Genomic DNA, 18,112 nt, shown 5'->3' with positions numbered 1-18,112 from the left:
TTCTGTCTTTCTTTTTAGGCCAATAAATCTTTTTTGAAAAGATGCTAAGTGTCGGATCTAGGATCGTATAACGTTAATGGGCTCTGCTGCAGCTTACACTCAGGGGCCCTGGCTCTGACTCTTCCACTTCTCCCTACTCCCTGACCACGTTCCACCCTGAGAGTCTCCAGTTCATTGTGTGTGGCGGGGAGCGAGGACACAGTCCTGTCATCAGGAGAACTCCTGCTATCTGGAATGAGTTCCTAGCAGGGGAGGTCTAGGAAGGCACTAAATTCATGGTGTCCATTTCATTCCAGGCCTTTCCCTCAAGGGGCTCTTATTGCAGAGCCCCTTTTGCTAGACAAGCCCCAAAAGCTCAAAGAACTTCAGGGTCCCTAGTGACAATTCTGGATTGATAATCTAGTCTGACCATGCCAATGCCAGTTTTATTTTAGTCTTGAGCACAGAAGGCGTAGTCTCAGGTCACCTCTTCAGTGAACACTTCTTATGCCCCAGAGATAGAACTGACCGCTCATGCCCCTGGGTCCCCATGTGTCCCCTATAAATATCCCCCAGGGCACCTGTGCATGTCTTAGAAAACTTATTTCCACTGCACACTCATCTTCTCTCTCCTTGAGGCAGAGTGGTTTTGGTCATCTCTTTATTCTCAAGACAAAGCACAAAGTCCTGGTGCAACAGGTGCTTCGTGAACACGCCATATGTGGACAGCAGTTCTTGGTCTCTGGCTTCCTGGGAAAGAGTCTAGGCAGTGATGGGGAGGACACCAGAGGATGGGTTAGGGGCAGTCGCTTGGGTTGAGACAGAGTGGGGGCATCGGTGTCATCTAGAAACCTGTACAGAATGCCCACCTCCCACAGCACCTGTACTTCATCCCAGGCTGGCTTCATCCCAGGGTTTCTACCCATCTTGGGCTTGCTGTCTGGACAGCAAGTTGGGCATTGGGCTTCAAAACTGTCCTTTTTGGTCCATTTATTCCCACAAGGGTTCCAAGAGGTGGAAGAGGGGGGTGATACTCAGCCTTCCTTTTAGCTAGAAATAAACTTCAAGTTTATTCGTTAAGTAGGAGGCCGACTGGATTTAAGGAAGAGAGTGGGGGCAGGGACTGGTTTTTGAATTAGAAAAACGCTGGCTTCCTCCCAGGAGCTTGAAGAACCTGTTCTGTTTACCTTTCTCCAAGGCAGATGGGACAGGAGGGATCCAACCTGATCCTTGAGATGTGACTGAGAGTCCCTGTCTCCGGCCCTAACACGTCAGCCCTCCTGCAGTCCTAAGGGTTGCCAGTAGGTGCCGTCAGTTCGCAACTTTTTGGTCTGTCCTCCATGTCCAGCTCTTGGCGCCTTTCTTCCTCCAAACGCGCCAACATTTTACTTTTGCCGAAAGTGGGAGGTGGCCTAATCCCGCGGCTGAAAGACCCTTGCCCAGGGACAAAGAGCAAGAAGGGATCTAGGAGCTATACTTTAGTTTGGCTTCTCCTTAGATGTTTAGGCAAGACCCTCCCGATCCCATCTACCCTCCAAATCTACCCGGCCTCCGATGATGCCCGGACAGACAGAAAGAAAAGTTGGGGAGGGTAAAGAGGCGTAGGGAGAAATGAGAAAGAAGGTAGGAGGTGGGTCTCTAGATCTATTCCCATTTCCAGAAGGATTTCTGCGAGGGGTAGGGAATAGATACGCTTATCAATAGGATATCACCTAGGGGAGAAGTGGCGTCGGGAAAATTAAGAGGCTTCCCTTTCTGGAAATCTTTGACTGCCACCTACTGGGAAATGGTCACAATAACCATACAATTACACAATGAGTACAAAGAGCGGTACCTCCTGGGGTTGTTAAACGTACGTCTTGGTACGTGGCCAATGTCAGTCTTGTAGGCCAGTCTCCTTCCAGAATTTAAACGAGGCAGTAGAGGTGAAAACATCTAAGAAAGAGGAAGAGGCTTGGCTCTTTGTCCTGGAGTTGTGGAAACAGAGTACAGCAAGACTCAAATGGAACCTGGGGCGGGGGGTCAAGCGGCAGAGATTCTAGGGGCAAGTGAAAAGACGGCTGCCTGTCGGCGCCTCAAGCCCGGAGCTCTCCTGAACCCCTTATAAGAGTGCTTGCCCCACCTCACACACTGTGGTCTTCAGAGATTGAGACTGAACGTGCCAGGGAGTGGGGTAGGGTGGCGGCCTCCGGCCAAGGAAGGTGACTGAACGCAAGGACCTTGAGTCGGCTAAGAGGTCAGGTTCTCAAGGGTTGCCCAGGTGTCTGGGAAGGAATCCTTCGAGGTCGAGGTCGAGGAAGGGAACCAAGCAGCACCCCCTTCGCCTCTCCTCGCCCTGCCTCCCCCAACCCCCCGAGGGCTCTGGTTCAGAGGCTCAGAGGCCTTTTGCACGCTGGTCACCGCTTCCAAACTGCGCTGTTTTTTGTTTTTTTTTGTTTTTTTTTTTTTTTCCTGCAGAGCAAAGGACTTTCAGATATTGTAGCGGTGGCTGTGACTCAGGCCAGAGCCCCCTCCCCCTAACGGCCTCTTCTCCCGCTCCAGTTCCCCCTCACCCGCCTCTGCTCTCCCACCTCAGGGACGGCGCTGGGGGTGTGGCCAGGGGGCCGGTATAAAGTCCCGGGAGCCGGTCCCGGGCAGCCGCTCAGCCCCCTGCCCCCGCCGCCTGCTGGGCCGGGCCGAGGATGCAGCGCAGCGCCTGGGTGGCCAGGCTCGCTCCGCTCCAGCGTGCTTGCTAACTTCCCCAGCTCCGTCCCTGCCTACCGGGGCCGCCCCGTGTCCCCACGCCCTCCGAGTCTGGTCCACTTAGCGCCCTGGGCGCTGCCTCCGGGTCCCTTGCAGCCCGCTCGCGAGTCCGCGCTCCCCTTCTGTGCCCAATCTTCGTCCTCACCATGCTGCCCTTCGGCCTCGTGGCCGCCCTGCTGCTGGCCGCAGGGCCTCTGCCGAGCCTGGGCGACGAAGCCATCCACTGCCCCCCCTGCTCCGAGGAGAAACTGGCGCGCTGCCGCCCCCCTGTGGGTTGCGAGGAGCTGGTGCGGGAGCCTGGCTGCGGTTGTTGCGCCACTTGTGCCCTGGGCTTGGGGATGCCCTGCGGGGTGTACACCCCACGCTGTGGCTCAGGTATGCGCTGCTACCCGCCCCGGGGAGTGGAGAAGCCCCTGCGCACACTGATGCACGGGCAGGGCGTGTGCACGGAGCTGTCGGAGATCGAGGCCATCCAGGAAAGCCTGCAGTCCTCTGGTAAGGCATACCTACCATTCCTTTGTCACCTTTTCCAAGAGCCCTCTTCCTTGCCACTTGGCTCCCATTCGGGTTGGCCTGGGAGGCCCTTGAAAGCTCCCAGTGAGTTGAGGAGAAGGGAGGTACGTGGCAGAGCCTGAAAACTGGCACCGAATCCCAGTGCCAGTTGCCACTGGTCAAGGGGAACCTGGTACCATCCCTTCAGCTCAAACCTCCTTTCTTTGGGAAGCGGGGCCTCCGTCTCAATGGTAAGCCTGGCTCCTGAGGCGATTATGGTAAGTAAAATGACCTGGTTCAGTTACATTTGCCAGAAAACTGCGATAAGGATGGTGTGTGTGTGTGTGTGTGTGTGTGTGTGTGTGTGTGTGTGTAGTGTGTTGGGGGGGTCCTTTTCTGTTCCTGATCCAGGGCCTGCTCCACACCCATTTTCCGGTGACACCCAAAGGTGTGAGGAACCAGGGCCTAGACTTTTCAATCCTCACCCTATGGTGAAGTGGGGCATACAAATCCGAGGGACTCCGATAGTAAAGAATGAGATCTGTGCTTCCCGGAAGGCCCCAGAAGCAGTGGAAGGCAGGGCTCTTTCTGCCAAGCTGGCACATCCAGGTTTCTTGTTCCTTCCTCCCGGCAGGTGTCATCTGAGGGGACCGGAGGGAAGTGCTGGCTTGCAGCCCAGAGCTGCAGAACTCTTGGGACTGTATGGGCTGAGAGGAGAGGAGGGACGGATGGACAAGTAGACGGTTTTCAGAGTGTCCCTTGCGCTGATCTTGTATTTACTTTTCCCCGTTCTCATTTCTCAGTGGGCCTTTCGCATTTTCTTCTAAGAACCCTTCTCTTGCTCTTTTGTTATTTCCTGCTGTGTGGCCCAACTTCTAGTTTCTCCAAACAATCCCGAGTTCTCTTTCCTCTCGCTCTCCTGAGTTCTATAGGTTTCCTTCTCTCGCTCTGCTTTAGTTTGCTTCTCTGCTGGCCTCTCTCTTTTACCTCAGATTCGGGTGCTCTTTTGATGTCTCTCTTGGTGACTGTTCTGCCTGTCTGTATCCCCGACTCTGGTGATTGTCCCTTCTGGGACAGCCTTGCTGCCGCTGAGCCGCAGTCTGCCGCTTCTCTCTTTTCCTGCTGCTCACTCTTCCATTGTTGCAGTCCGGATGCTGGGACTTCGGCCCCAAGCTTCCTGCTCTGGGTCCCAGACCGGTCCACTTCCTCAACCCTCAGCAACTTATTAGTCTGAGGAAAGCAGGATGCAGGGAAAACAGGAAGGAGGTGGACCCCAGGGGTGCCTCTCTGCCCTTCCTGCCCCTGAGCAAGGAGAGTTGGGTCAGCAGAAACAGTCTGGGAGAAATGCCAGCCTGGCACCCAGCGTTGCCGGAGGGGGAGGAGGGTCCCGGGGGAGAGTGATTCCTTGATCTTGGGGGCAGTGAGAGCAGGAGACAGGGCTGCATGTTTAGGGTGCCCACTTCGAGTCTTTGCTGTCTACCAGCTTAGTGGGCATGTAGCAGCGGGTGAGGGTGGCTGGTAGTCTCCTCTCTTCCCAACTTGAGCACGAGCCAGAAGAGATCTACAAGAGCCTTCTCTTCTGGTTGAATAGAAGCATCCCTACATTGTGGAGGAAAACCGGATCCCCTCGGGGGTTCGGAACTCCTGGCACAGTTTCTGATTATTCTGTGGACGTGAGGCTTCTAGAGGAGTCTGGAAATGGTCTGTTTTGGACTTTGGGTCTTAAGTCACTAATTCTCCTCCCACTTCCTGACCTTGTCTTCTGCCACACCGTGGATACAGCTATCTGAAGAGGGAAGATCAGAAACCAGAAGGACCCTGGCTGTCCTTGAACTCTCTCTGCTGACCAGGCTGGCCTCAAACTCACAGAGATCTGCCTGCCTCTACCTCCTCACTGCCGGGGTTAAAGGTGTGCACCACCACCACCTGGCTAACATTAGACACTCGATTGGCAAGCTATGGCCAATGCTTCCTAGTACTTCCTTGTCATGGCCTGGCACCTTTGCATCATGGGAGGAGTACCCATAGAACTGTACAAAGGCCATTGCAGGGTCTCTGGTGAAAGATGGAGCAAGGCTCAGTCCCTACCTCACACCTTACTTTGTCAATGGACCATTGTCCTTTGTGGTCTCCAGGTTTGGGATCCATGTCCTGAAATACTTTGGTGAAGGGTGTTAGTCTATTCTTTCTGCTCTTTGCTCTTGGGTCGGAGCTTCCGCAGATGATTTAAGTAAGTGGTCCTTTGGCACAAGCTCTCCTTTTTATTTTTTATAGTGGCATGTTGTCCCAGCCTGCCCTGTTCTCCTTTCTAACAGGCTGGGGATCAGCACTACCAAGGCTACCAGAGATGGGGTCAGGTGCATGCGTCATAAGTCTACAATTTCATATCATGATATTGACCCTCGACTCTTGAAATTCAAGAGAATGTTCAATGGGGAGGTCAAGCTTGGGACAGGGAGTTCCTAAACCAGGCACTAGGTCCCTCCGGGACAGGGTTAGGGAACAGGCAGGCTGGGTTAATTTTTAGACAACACAGCAAATATTGTCCCACTTTGGTACTGGGAATCTAGTCATGTCATGGAAACTGGGCCTTCCCAAACATCCTGTGCTTTAGGGGAGAGGGGAGGAAGAGCATGGCTGCCTAGTGTTTTTCTTTAATACCGATGAAGCCTAAATTATTGATGCTTAAAGCTGCCAAAGACGAGTCTCCCTTCCTCTTTTCTACCTCAGTTTCCCTCTCGGTCAAATGCTTCTTCGTTTTGAGGCATCTGATACAGAGTGTAAGGTCAATTTGGAGTGGTGATGAGGGTATGATTGAAGAGGCTAAGAGACTTTGCAGAGCATAGGGTGAGGGAGAGTCACGGGGGTGGAGAAGGGTTGGTTGTTTTTGCAGGGTCTCTTGTCTCCTTAGAGGCCAGCAGCAGAAGCAACAGTAAAAGGCACCCCTTGATCAAAATCTCATAGAAACCTGGGGTCTGTCATGGGCGGTCTTCGATCTTCAGCCAAGGTCTAGGGGATGAAGGAAGAGAAAGGCATTTTTGGTGGGCAGGTGGGTGACTCTCCAGAGCATGGCTGACACATCTCAGTCTGGGTAGCAGGACCCACTCAGTTCTTAGCCTGTGTGACTTGGAGGGGTCAGGGGCTGGTCCTGAGGAGAAACCATGGAGGTGAAGTTAGGCAGCAGGATCTTTTGCCTCTATTGGGGCCAGAGCTGTATACAGCTTCTCCTTGGGGGCTTGCCCCTTGCCCTGCTCTGCTATGGAGCGAGGAGCAAGACTGTTGCCATGGCTGGCTGGCAGTGTGCCCAGCTCCACTGCTCCATGCAGGAGCTAGAGGAGGAGACCTGCTCCGCTTTGGCAGCTCCACTTTCTAGACAAGCTTTTTGAAGCCCCCAAAAGAGGAGGGGTCTGCCTCCAGCTCTTGCTCAGGAGTATTGGGTGTTTGGTAGAAGGCATTAGAAGCTAACAGTGCTAGCAAGTTAATGTTTTTGAGAGGCTCAGCACTACCCCCCATCTTCCGGCCTGCTCAAGCTCCGTACCTAAAGGTGGACTCTCCAGGTACGCATGGACAGACAAGGAAAAGTTACAGATTAAATGGAGAGTCAACAAACCGTGGCCAGAGAGACTGGGGTGTTAGTATGTCCTGGCCTGGTCTGTGTTTTTGGCCAGAGTAGGGTCAGAGTACTTGAGTGGGTGGAGGTGTGCACACCTGGAAAAGCACGTGCCTGGACATGTGGTTGTTCATAAACATTTGTGGTTCTGTGTGGTGGATGGATGTGGACTTAATCTGTGTTATGCCCCAAGACCGATTAGAAGCTACTCTCCTAAAATGGTGGGTTTTACTCTAAGTGTAGATTTGAACCGGGGGTCACTGGGCTAGGCCATGGAAACAGCCATGCTCAGCTATGTCCAGTTAAGCCCCTCTACGACATGGGACCATTTAATTCTGACATCAGCATGAGCTATGCTTCTAGGCTCACTCTATGCCCCATGTAGTTCTAGGCTTCAACGAGCTATTCAATTGCTCTCATTAATGGTGAACATCTCAAATACCCATGGATAAGCCCCCAAGGATTCCTCATTGTTGGCTTCTACTCACAGAAGTGCCACACTGGGAAGCGGAAGTGTTGTCAAGTCTCGGGCCATCTTTCTCTGGACTCTTGAAGGCCCATCATATCAAAGCTCATCATATCTCGCTCCCAAGCTGCTGAGACAACTCCTTTCTTTAAAAGCTCCTAAAACAGGGCTGGAGAGAGATGGCTCAGAGGTTAAGACACTGCCTGCTCTTCCAAAGGTCCTGAGTTCAATTCCCAGCAACCACATGGTGGCTCACAACCACCTGTAAAGAGGTCTGGTGCCCTCTTCTGGCCTTCAGGCATACAGACAGAATATTGTATACATAATAAATAAATAAATATAAAAAAAAAAAAAAAAAAAAAAAAAAAGCTCCTAAAACAAAACTGAAAAATAACATCAGGGCTGGGAGCCAGATTGTAGCGGCGCCTGCCGATAACCCAATACTTGGGCAGGGAAGGTAGAAAAAGGGGAATTCAAGGCCAGACTTGGCTACACAGCAAGTTTGAGTGAGGCCTCTCTGGGCTATATGAGACCCCATCTCAAAACAAAAGAAAAAGAGATAGTGGGGCTGGGATTGTAGTTTGGGGGTAGAATCCTTGCCTCTCCCTCCCACCCACCATCCCTGCCTCAAATTCTTCTTTAATCCCTGAACTCTGATCCTAAAAACATCTCATGTTTACCAAAAAGAACCAGAGAGTCTGTGCAAAGGCATTCTGACTGTGAAAAGACAGTCAATCAGAGAGAATAAACAGACTGGTTATGTCATGTGACTCTCAGAACTGCCCTCCATCCTCTTCAGCTGACTCTCCCAAGCTTGATGTAGGGCCGGGGGCCCCCTTGGGACTATCTTTCTGTCACATCTGCAGAAGGATGGCTGTATCTATCTGCTTTACCTATTTCTGTCCTTTAATTTTCTACACTAGCACGTCAAAATCTCCAATCCCTGGTGAGTCAGTTTTATTCTGGTATGGAATCTTAACCGTTTATATCTAAATGGTATAGATCCCTCCTTGCCTGGTGTCCCTTCATCGGTATACTTCCCTTCCCTTGTCTCACAAACCAGAAGAATAAAACAAAAACCAACTCCCCAGCTTTGGCTAGGCAGAAAAATACCATTTGACCCAGAGGCAGCTCTGGGACTGTTGCCATGTATGGAGGAACCTGCTAACTCCTCAGGAAAAAAAAAGTCCTGAGGCAAACCAGATGTAACCTCCTGTCGGCCTGCCAACATCTGGAATGCTGGCAGGGGCTCTGCTCTTGGGCCTGCATTGAGCTGCCAAGTCTGAACATTTCAGAGGTGGCTCTGATGTGCTGAGAAGTTTTTCCAACCTCCTTCCCCTGCTCAGCCTTGCATTCCGGCCCTGGCTGCCAGAAGGAAGCAGCATGGTCACAATGCGGGACCTGCTGGATGGAGCAGCTCACATAGAACCTTTAAAAGGGGCCGCAGAGACAGGGTCCAACTTCATGATTCGAATCTCCAGATAGCCCTTTTCCTGTTTCTGGGTGACTCACATGGACATTGAATGATGCCTCGCGGTTAAAGATGTGAGACCTAGGGGTCGAGGCTGGAGAATGTGGTTGGCTGCTTTCTTTGCTCCTGGGCCACAGTCTCTCCTCTCCTCTCCTCTCCTCTCCTCTCCTCTCCTCTCCTCTCCTCTCCTCTCCTCTCCTCTCCTCTCCCCTCCCCTCCCCTCCCCTCCCCTCCCCTCCCCTCCCCTCCCCTCCCCTGTCTTCTCCTCTATCCTTTCTCTCTCTCCTCCCTCTCCCCTCTCCCCTCCTCTCTCTCTCTCTCTCTCTCTCTCTTTCTCTCTCTCTCATGCAGACACACACACTAACAGACCCAGACAGTGGGAGAACCTTTGGGGCCAGACTCCTCGCTCATGGAAAATATGATTTTGGCCCTAGGGATCCCTGGCAGGCTCAGCCAGATGCTGAAAGAGCAGGGAAGGAGACCGGAAGAGTGAGCAGATGGAGAGGGGGTTGGTGGGAGGAGCTGAACTGAGCTGGTAGAAGATCCAGTAGTCCCCCCTCCCACTGCCTGCCTCAGACCTCCCTGCAGGGCCCAAGGGATCCCCCCTGCCATCTGGGCTACTGCAGCTGGTGACTTATCTGAATTCTGAACTGGGTGGGGTGAGGAACAAGTCAAGGACTTCAAGAGGAATATTCTTCCAAAGACATCCAGAGGAGTGGGGTGGAGCTGGAGACTGCTCCTATTTCTTCTGAACAGAGGCTCTGTGGTACTATGGAGACTCCTGATGCAGGAGGAAGCAGGTGGGAGGTTGGGGGAGTGTAAACCTCTGTTCTTTTCTGATGCTGACCTCTGCCTTTCCCCCCACGACCTACAGACAAGGATGAGAGCGACCATCCCAACAACAGCTTCAACCCCTGCAGTGCCCACGATCATAGGTGCCTGCAGAAGCATATGGCCAAAATGCGAGACCGGAGCAAGATGAAAGTCGTGGGAACACCCCGGGAGGAACCCCGTCCTGTGGTGAGCACCTCTGACCCACAGATATATGCTTACAGAAATCCCATGACTAGATCTGGGCTATGTTCACCCAGCACGCCCCAGAGCCTTCTGGGTGTACAAGAGCCCAGGGAGAAGCCTCATTTTTCTCTTCGTGATTCCTCTTCCGCTCTGCACAGAAATATGGCATAGCTGAGTTGATTGATAAAAGCAGAATCCAGGGTCCCTAGTGTTTCTTTTTCTTCTTCTTCTTCTTCTTCTTCTTCTTCTTCTTCTTCTTCTTCTTCTTCTTCTTCTTCTTCTTCTTCTTCTTCTTCTTCTTCTTTTTTGATTTTTCAAAGACAGGATTTCTCTGTGTTGATCTGGTTATTCTCATACTCACTATGTAGACCGGGCCTTGAACCTAGAGATCCGCCTGCCTCTGCCTCCCAAGCACTGGAATTAAAGGCATGTGCCACTACCACCTAACTCTTGGTCCTTTTCTTGGATTCTCTGCCCAAATCTTAGAAACAAAAGGGTTTAGTAAACTGGCCATAGCAAGAGGATTTGGGATTCTCTAGGGTCTGGCTAATTGTTCCAGTGGGTGCAAACCTAGATGTTATTTTGTTTATTCCTTTTGTTTAGGTCTAGAAATCCCAAAGGCCTCTTTCCTTACCACTCCCTTGTTAACCCTTGCCCCCTTTTTTCCTAATTATTTCTTGTGAGATGGGGGTCTCACTTTGTAGCCCAGGCAGGCCTAGAACTTCCTGTTTATACCAGGGTAGCCTTGAACTTGCAATAGTCCTCCTGCCTCTGCTTCCAGAGTGCTGGGGCTGCAGATATGTGCCACCACTGCCTGTTTGTTTTTGAGGCATGCTTTAGTGTCTATCCTTGTTAGTTGAATCTAAGTTTCTGCTTTCACTTCTTGTGCCCCTGTCCAGTACCCAGGCCTTGACTCTTCACACAGGGCCTTTAACCCTCTTGTTTCTCTCCCGACCCCCACTTTTTTTTTCCGAGACAGGGTTTCTCTGTAGCTTTGGACCTGTCCTGGAACCAGCTCTGTAGACCGGGCTGGAGCCCCAGCTTGGTCTCCCCGCCTTTCTCTTCTGCTGAGCAGTTTTGTTGTTCACTCCCCAGCCCCAGGGTTCCTGCCAGAGTGAGCTGCACCGTGCCCTGGAGCGACTGGCTGCCTCACAGAGCCGGACCCATGAAGACCTCTTTATCATCCCCATTCCCAACTGTGACCGCAATGGCAACTTCCACCCCAAACAGGTGGGTCTCCCCTGCTGCTGCGAGGTGCTGGCCTCATCCTGGGGAATGCCTGGCTCCCCTCAGGATAGGAAGAGAAGCTCCCCAAATCCAACCCAGCCGTTTTGGGTCTCCCTCAACCCTGTTCTAGCCTAGGACTCTTAGCATGTTCTGTCCATCTCATTGTTTTAAAGATGAGAGACAGACTCAGAAAGGAGCAGAGGGGCCTGGGCAGCCGACACCACCACTTGCTTTCCTTCCATGGCTGTTTGCAGTTCTTGAGAATTCCCCATCTGTGCCATAAACCCTGCTCCCAGTGCTCCCCCTCCTCCTTCTTTGAAGTAGTGCTCCTCGTGTCTGAATGTCTGCAGCTTCATCTGGGCTTAGGGACAGACCCCAAGTTATGAGACATCATGGAGGAAAGAACGCACACTTCTGCAGCTGAGCTCAGATTCTCGGGTGCAGTAAGGATGGAGGTCGAGCTGGGTCTAATGACCTGAGACAGTCGTGGGGTTGGAAGCAGACGAAGAGGGATCAGGAGAGAAGGCAGCGGGTAGCGGCCTCACATTCACTTACTCCTTCAGAATGCCCCGCATGCTGGCATGTACATAAAGCAGGAGCAGCCCGCTTGATCTCATCTCTGGCCCATCAGGAGGGTGGTATATCTTGGCAGGGTACTGGAGTGCCTTGTGCTCAGTGTGGTCTGGGGAGCCTTGGCCTGCTTCTCTAGGTTGTGTCAATGTAGGGACATATGTCACCCTCCCACTAGGGAAATAACCTCATTGTGGGCTGCTACTCAACCAGCAGAGGCCTCACTAGGAAGATGACACTCCTGTCCTGGGTCCTTCCCAACACGGGAAGATAAGGGTGTGATGGGCCAGGGATGGTGGCTCAGAACCTGTGCCTGACCTATCTTCAGCCTTTATCCCAACACAAATTCCATGTCTCAGTTCTTAACAGCACCGCTCCCCCCAATTAAACAAACCAAAACAACAAAAACACCCAACCGTTTCTAAGAATGGTTTTGGGGTTTGTTGAAAAACAAGGAGAAAGTGCAGAATTATCACCCTCCCTCCCCGACAGGGTTTCTCTGTGTAACAGTCTTGGCTGTCGGGAATTCACTTTGTAGACCAGGCTGGCCTCGAACTCACAGAGCTCTGCCTGTCTCTGCCTCCCGAGGGCTGGGATTACAAACATTAGCCACCACCACCTGACTGTAGAATCACCTTATACTGGGCCCTCTTCACAGCTGATTTCATCACTCGTATCAAAGAGTAGTGGGGTCCATTGATGCAAGTATTAACTGAAGTCCAACGTACCGGGATTATACCGGGGTTTGTTTTTTATGTTATATAATGCTGCATGTATTTTTTACCTTTAATTTTTGTTGCAGGAAAAAAGCTGTGACGCTTGGCTCTTTATCCCCACACCAGTTCTGAGTCTTGAGCCAATCTGCATTCCAGCTTTGAGTCTGGCTTTGAAATATGCTTCTGGGCCCCACCCCCACCCCAGTCTAATTCTGACCTGAAGTTTAGCCTGACTCTGTTCTTCTGACCTTGACTTCTGTCTTTATTCTGATTTAAGTTTCTTGCAACAGTCCTCCTGCCTCTGCTTCCTAAGGGCTGGGGTCACAGGCCTTGTGCTAGCACGTCTAGCCTAACTGCTTCTGACTTAGGCTGCCCACTTTACCTGGCTCACATTTTAGCGTTTTAACCATAATCCCTAACCCAGCTTCAGCTGTAGTCCAGATGCTACCTTTACTCCAACTTGGATCCTGCTCCCAGCTTTAATTCCCTGTTTCAAGTCCCAGCCCAGTCACAACCCAGCTGAATGAAACATCTTCAAAGAATCCAGCCTTTACAATCCTTCTATGCCTTTAAGTCTAAGGACTTTCTTAGGTCCCTGACCAGAAGAAGCTCTCTAGAACGTTTCCTTAGATAAGTCTCCCTACTGCAGTGAGCTCTAGGGACTGGTGCTCAAAAAGAGCACTTGCCTTCAGCTGTCATTTTGGAAGAGCGATCGTCTGATCTGGGGGGCCAGGCTGGGGACGTGGTCTTCCTGGGAGCTGATCTCTCCTTCTCATGCCCTTTCTTGGCAGTGCCACCCCGCCCTGGATGGACAGCGTGGCAAGTGCTGGTGTGTGGACCGGAAGACAGGGGTGAAGCTTCCAGGGGGCTTGGAACCCAAGGGGGAACTGGACTGCCACCAACTGGCTGACAGCTTCCAAGAGTGAGGCCTGCCAGCAGGTGGGGGACTCAGTGGCCCCCACTAGGCCCCTGCGCTCTGGGGGCTTTAGAGTTGACCTGGCATGGAGTTTTGGTCTGAGTCCTGGCTCTCTGCCTCCGGCCCTTCCCAAAGTTTCCCTTGGTGTGTGTGTGTGTGTGTGTGTGTGTGTGTGTGTGTGTGTGTGTGCGTGTGTGTGTCTGTGGGGCACAAGTGTGTCCCATGGGGTAAGCCTGAGCCTAGAGTACCCACTATGGGCTTAGATAGCCCAAGAGGTCTGAGTGTAGCAACAGGAAGCCCCAGTGTGTTTTCAAATCAATCTTGAATTCATTCATTCATTCATTCAGCCATCCAAAAACATGCATTGACAACATACTACATGCCAGCTTTAGTTTCCAGCCCTGGGAGGTCTCGTTCTCATTTCCTCTGATTGTGGCATGCGAGGTGTTCCTTTAAGGTGACCGGAAGCCTAAGGAGAAAAGAAACCTCATTCTTGGAGTCGGAGAGAAAGAAAGTCATGGACATTGACCACTCTTCCTCTCCTCAATCTAGTCAGTGTGGGAAGGTGTGGAGTGGAAGGGGGCTTAAGGCTCATGAGACCCTCCCCCACGCTCAAGCCAAGCTCTGTTGCTGTCCCTTGTTCTCCTTCCTCAGATTCTCCAGAGGGAAGCAACTGAGGGGCAGGGCCCATCTTTGGGTCGGGTCTGGGTGTTGGGTCCTCTGATTAATTGCCTTGCAGATGAAGCTCTGCAGTGGGAGATGAAGGCCTGAGGACAGGGGGTGGGGAGGGGGGTATCTCTTTGAGCAGTTAAGAGCGAAGAAAGGATGTAGGATTGGATTGTGTGTGTGTAGGATTGGATTGGATGGAGAGGATACTGGGGGATGAGGAGCTGCTGAGGTCCTGGCCTGAGCCCTAATTGTGGTTACTGGTCACAAAGTCACCAGGATGACCCTGTCTTTCCAGCTACCCACTGCCTGTGGCCCCGCCTCCTTCCCCATATCGCCCTTCCCTTACACCTCCTGTCCCACCCTCTCTCTCCTCCTGGGCATTTTCTGGCTTACCTGGATAGACTTAGAGACCTGCTTGTTGGCTGTGATGTCTTTTCATTCATTTTTTTTTCTTTTTTTAAAAAACAAAACAGAACAAAACCAAAAAACGTCCAGATAATTGTGTTTGGCTTTTTTTTTTTTTTAAACAGTTAAAGACAGGGATGAATCTGGGGTGGAGGGAAGGGGACCCTGCGTGGTGGTCACCAGACTTTTCCTGCTGCAAATCAAAAGGCTTCTTGCCAGGGGACTCCCAAGGTACTCTCAATGGAGGTAGGATCCCGTGGCTTTGGAGGCCACATCCCAGTGGAGCTGGGGCATTTCCTAGAGTTTGCACAGGATGGGTTCATAGCTAACTGATGGGGATGGAGAGGGCACTCTGCACTTGAGGGACAGGATGGTGGTGGTAAATCTCAGCACATTCCACAGCTCTGGGGTCTTTGTTCTTGACTGGGGATGGACATGCTCCAACATTCAGTTCTCAAAGACTGGGAGAGTGGGAATCCCTGACTTTAGACTCTCTGCCCCAGCCTTTGCTTCAGCACACGCTCCCACATGGAGTCATAGCCGCTTTCCCATAGCTTCTGCTTCCACGTGTGTGTGTGTGTGTGTGTGTGTATGTGTGTGTGTGTATCTGCTGATTTCTGATGAATTGTTTCTTCCCTGGAGGTCAAAAGCACCCTGGAGACTCTGTTGAGTTTCTTGCCTTCTAGGGGATGGTGTCCTCTCTGTGTCCTTGCCCTCCAGTCCCCTCCTAGGCTTCAAACATCATTGGCTCCCAACTTCCCCCACCCGCCATGCATATACAGGGTTTCTCTGTGTAGCCCTGACTGTCCTGGAACTCTTAGTAGATCTGCTGGCCTCAAATTCATAGAGATCTACCTGCCTCTGCCTCCCAAGAGGTGGGATTAAAGGCATGCACCATCATGCTTGGTTCCTAAATTCTTTATTATCTGGGCTTTCTTCTGAGACTGTAGTCTTCCTAGGTCTCCCTAGATCTCTAACTTAACCTCCGCAGGACAGCCTGCAGCGGTCTGGTGGCCCTGCGGCATCCGTCCGCTGCCAGCAGCAGGAGATAAAGAATACAGTCCTGTTGAGAATGTTCCCCCAGTCCCTGGCCTCATCCTTGTGGGGTCCAGGCCAAGTCATGTTGAGGTAGTGGAGTGATATAGCCTGAAGATTAAGTTTTGGGTGCCTCAGCCAAGCACAGGCAAGCATTTCCTCAAGGCACAGCTTCCTTAGCCCCTCTCGCTGAGCTCTGACCTTGCACCCTTCAGGATGGACTATAGGAAAACACTTTTCTCTCAGAAACCTCTGGAAAAAGGCAGAGCCTAGCTTAGTAACTTAGTAACCCAGTGGCTCGTGTCTGTGTGTGTGCCTTATGTGCGCATGCATGCATGTTTGAGTGTGGTTTAGTGATTCCCAAACTGGGGGAGTATGGGCTTTTACAGGTACATATAACATATTATCTGTGTGATGAATGTGGCCGAGGCACACACCTGTATAACTGGTATCTGGGCTCTATGAATCTGTCCAATGGAGGCTCTCCTGAGTGACAGGAGAGACAGTGTGACATCCACAGAGTATGTTTCCCTGTGGAGCTTGAGGGGGATGTCTAGCACCAGATAACAGATGCTGTGTGCTTTGGAGTGGTTCCACATTTCACACAAATGCCCCTCCTTTCCTGGATAACTTGTCCCATGGTCTTGGGGCCAGGCCCCAAGTGTCAAAGCAAATAAAAGCAACACCATGTTTGCACACCATTGCCAGATTCTGAGGCGCCCTCCTGCCCTAGCCTCTGCATGTCCTTGAATGGTCCCTCTAGTCCCAGAGCTAGCAGCTTAGGAGAGAGGAGGCAAAGACCAAACTTTGGTGCCCTTGTGGGGTCACTGCACCTTGAAAACTGGGGTCCTGTTTGCAGCTGTCCTCCACAAGAAACTTATTTCTGGACTAGCAAGGTGGCTCCGTGGGCAAAGATACTTGCCACCAAGCCTGAAGATCTGAGTTCGGTTCCTGGGACTCATGTGGTGGAAGGAGAGAATCAACTCCTGCGAGTTTTCATAGGCAAGCAATGATGTGTGTGCAATGACACACACATGCCTACACGTTCACACATTACATCCTCATTCTGTCTTTCTCTTACACACACACACACACACACACACACACAGAAATATGAAAAGAATATTTTTTCCTTCTGGCTCAGCACAAGGGTCTGGGTGGGGGTCCCTTAGCTCACCCATGTCCTGGCATTCAGTTTCTATTTCCCATCTCTTAGTGGAGATCAAATCCTGGTCTGCTGAGGGCGGGTCAGCCCTCCATCCTGTCATCATCTGGAAGGGTCCTGAGCCTTAGCCTCTGCCATTCCCTAGCCTCCTTCCAAGAAAAGTCTATCACCCCAGCCCTCTGGCCCACTGCCACCAAGCTGCTCCAGGAATGTCTTGAGGTATGCACCTCCAGAGTTCCCCTTCCTGGAAGGCACATGGTTGCTTGGCACAATGACCCCCAAACATTCCTAGCTAAAGAAATTCCCACTAGGGGCTGGAGAGATGGCTCAGAGGTTAAGAGCATTGCCTGCTCTTCCAAAGGTCCTGAGTTCAATTCCCAGCAACCACATGGTGGCTCACAACCATCTGTAATGGGGTCTGGTGCCCTCTTTGCAGGCATACACACAGACAGACTATTGTATACATAATAAATAAATAAATAAATATTATTTAAAAAAAAGAAATTCCCACTATGTAGGGATGGAGTGGGTTGAAGGAGCTGGGAAGCCAGCAGCAGCTGAGAGGCTCAGTCCTCACAGGGAGTTGGGAGGGAAGGGGCAGTTTGGGAGAACCGCAAGTGGAGGGGAGACAAAGAAACCAGCCTCTGGGCACAACGCTAGTAGGGGTCAGACAGCACCTCAGTGAACCAAGGGTCTAATTCGATCCTGCCCACTCTGTGTCTGAGGCCCCAGGGGCTGGGGAGGGTTGAGGTCAGAGGGTGGAGGTGGGAGATATGCAGATAATTAGAAACATACTCTTCTGAGTGGCAGGCGCCATGAGGACCACCATCCCCCCACTGCGCCTTCTTTCCTCAGGTCCTCAGGTCATCTCCCCACCCCCACCTAGACAATCCCAGGCAGGCTGACAGGAGCCGGGGAGTCGAAACTCCCAGGGACTGGCTTCCCAGGCCCCTTACACAGTCTCTAAAGTGCAAACAACATATTTTCACCATGCAATGGTATTTAATTACACATAAAAACAGAGCCATTAAACTGAAATTAAACCCTTGTTGGAATCACTTAATTCAGGGCATGACAAATTGCTTTCAGCGGAGGCGGCTGTGTAGTCCCCTGGGGTGGAGTTGGGGGGGCGGGGAAGAATGGAGATTAGTGGCTTCCATGGCTGGCTCGGTCCCCTCGTTCTCTTGGTCCCTTTGCCAACTCTAAATTCTGAAACTGGGGCCAGAACCCTCTTCCTAAGGACCACCCAGGCCAAGGGGGAAGGCTCTAGATACACTTGGGATGACAGGGACAGGAGGTTGGGAAATCACTGTACCACCATTTAACCCAGTTATAGACGGCCTGGTCTATATGGATGGGGAAGCCAAGGCCCAGATAGGACAGGAATCCAGAGCCAGGATTAGGCCCTTGGCATCCAGCCATGACCGCGGATGCTGGTTTTTTGTTTTGAGTTTTCTCGCCGGGCTGTTATCATTGGATCTTGGACCTGGATAGACGTTGGGACTGTGCAGTGAGAGTTAGAGACCAGAATTGACCTTGGGTGGCTTTCTGGGCTTAGCTTTGAGTCAGGCTCTGGGGTCAGGCAGACTAGGTTACTCTCTCCGTGAAAGGCAGGTCAGCCGAGGTCTTTTC

General features: G+C 51.8%; 1 protein-coding gene across 1 annotated transcript; it reads left to right on the top strand.

Annotated features, from left to right (window-relative positions):
• The first annotated feature begins 2,603 nt into the window (after window positions 1-2,603).
• Igfbp4 (insulin like growth factor binding protein 4) lies at window positions 2,604-14,374 on the top strand. The gene is made up of 4 exons (XM_075990795.1): window positions 2,604-3,216; window positions 9,635-9,780; window positions 10,873-11,007; window positions 13,082-14,374. The coding sequence occupies exons 1-4, from the start codon at window positions 2,868-2,870 to the stop codon at window positions 13,214-13,216; spliced, it is 765 nt and encodes a 254-aa protein (XP_075846910.1). The 5' UTR covers window positions 2,604-2,867; the 3' UTR covers window positions 13,217-14,374.
• Window positions 14,375-18,112: the final 3,738 nt, after the last annotated feature.

Source organism: Microtus pennsylvanicus, chromosome 11, assembly GCF_037038515.1.
Source record: "Microtus pennsylvanicus isolate mMicPen1 chromosome 11, mMicPen1.hap1, whole genome shotgun sequence".
NCBI classification, from domain to species: Eukaryota; Metazoa; Chordata; class Mammalia; order Rodentia; family Cricetidae; genus Microtus; species Microtus pennsylvanicus.
This window is presented reverse-complemented; position numbering and strand designations above follow the sequence as displayed.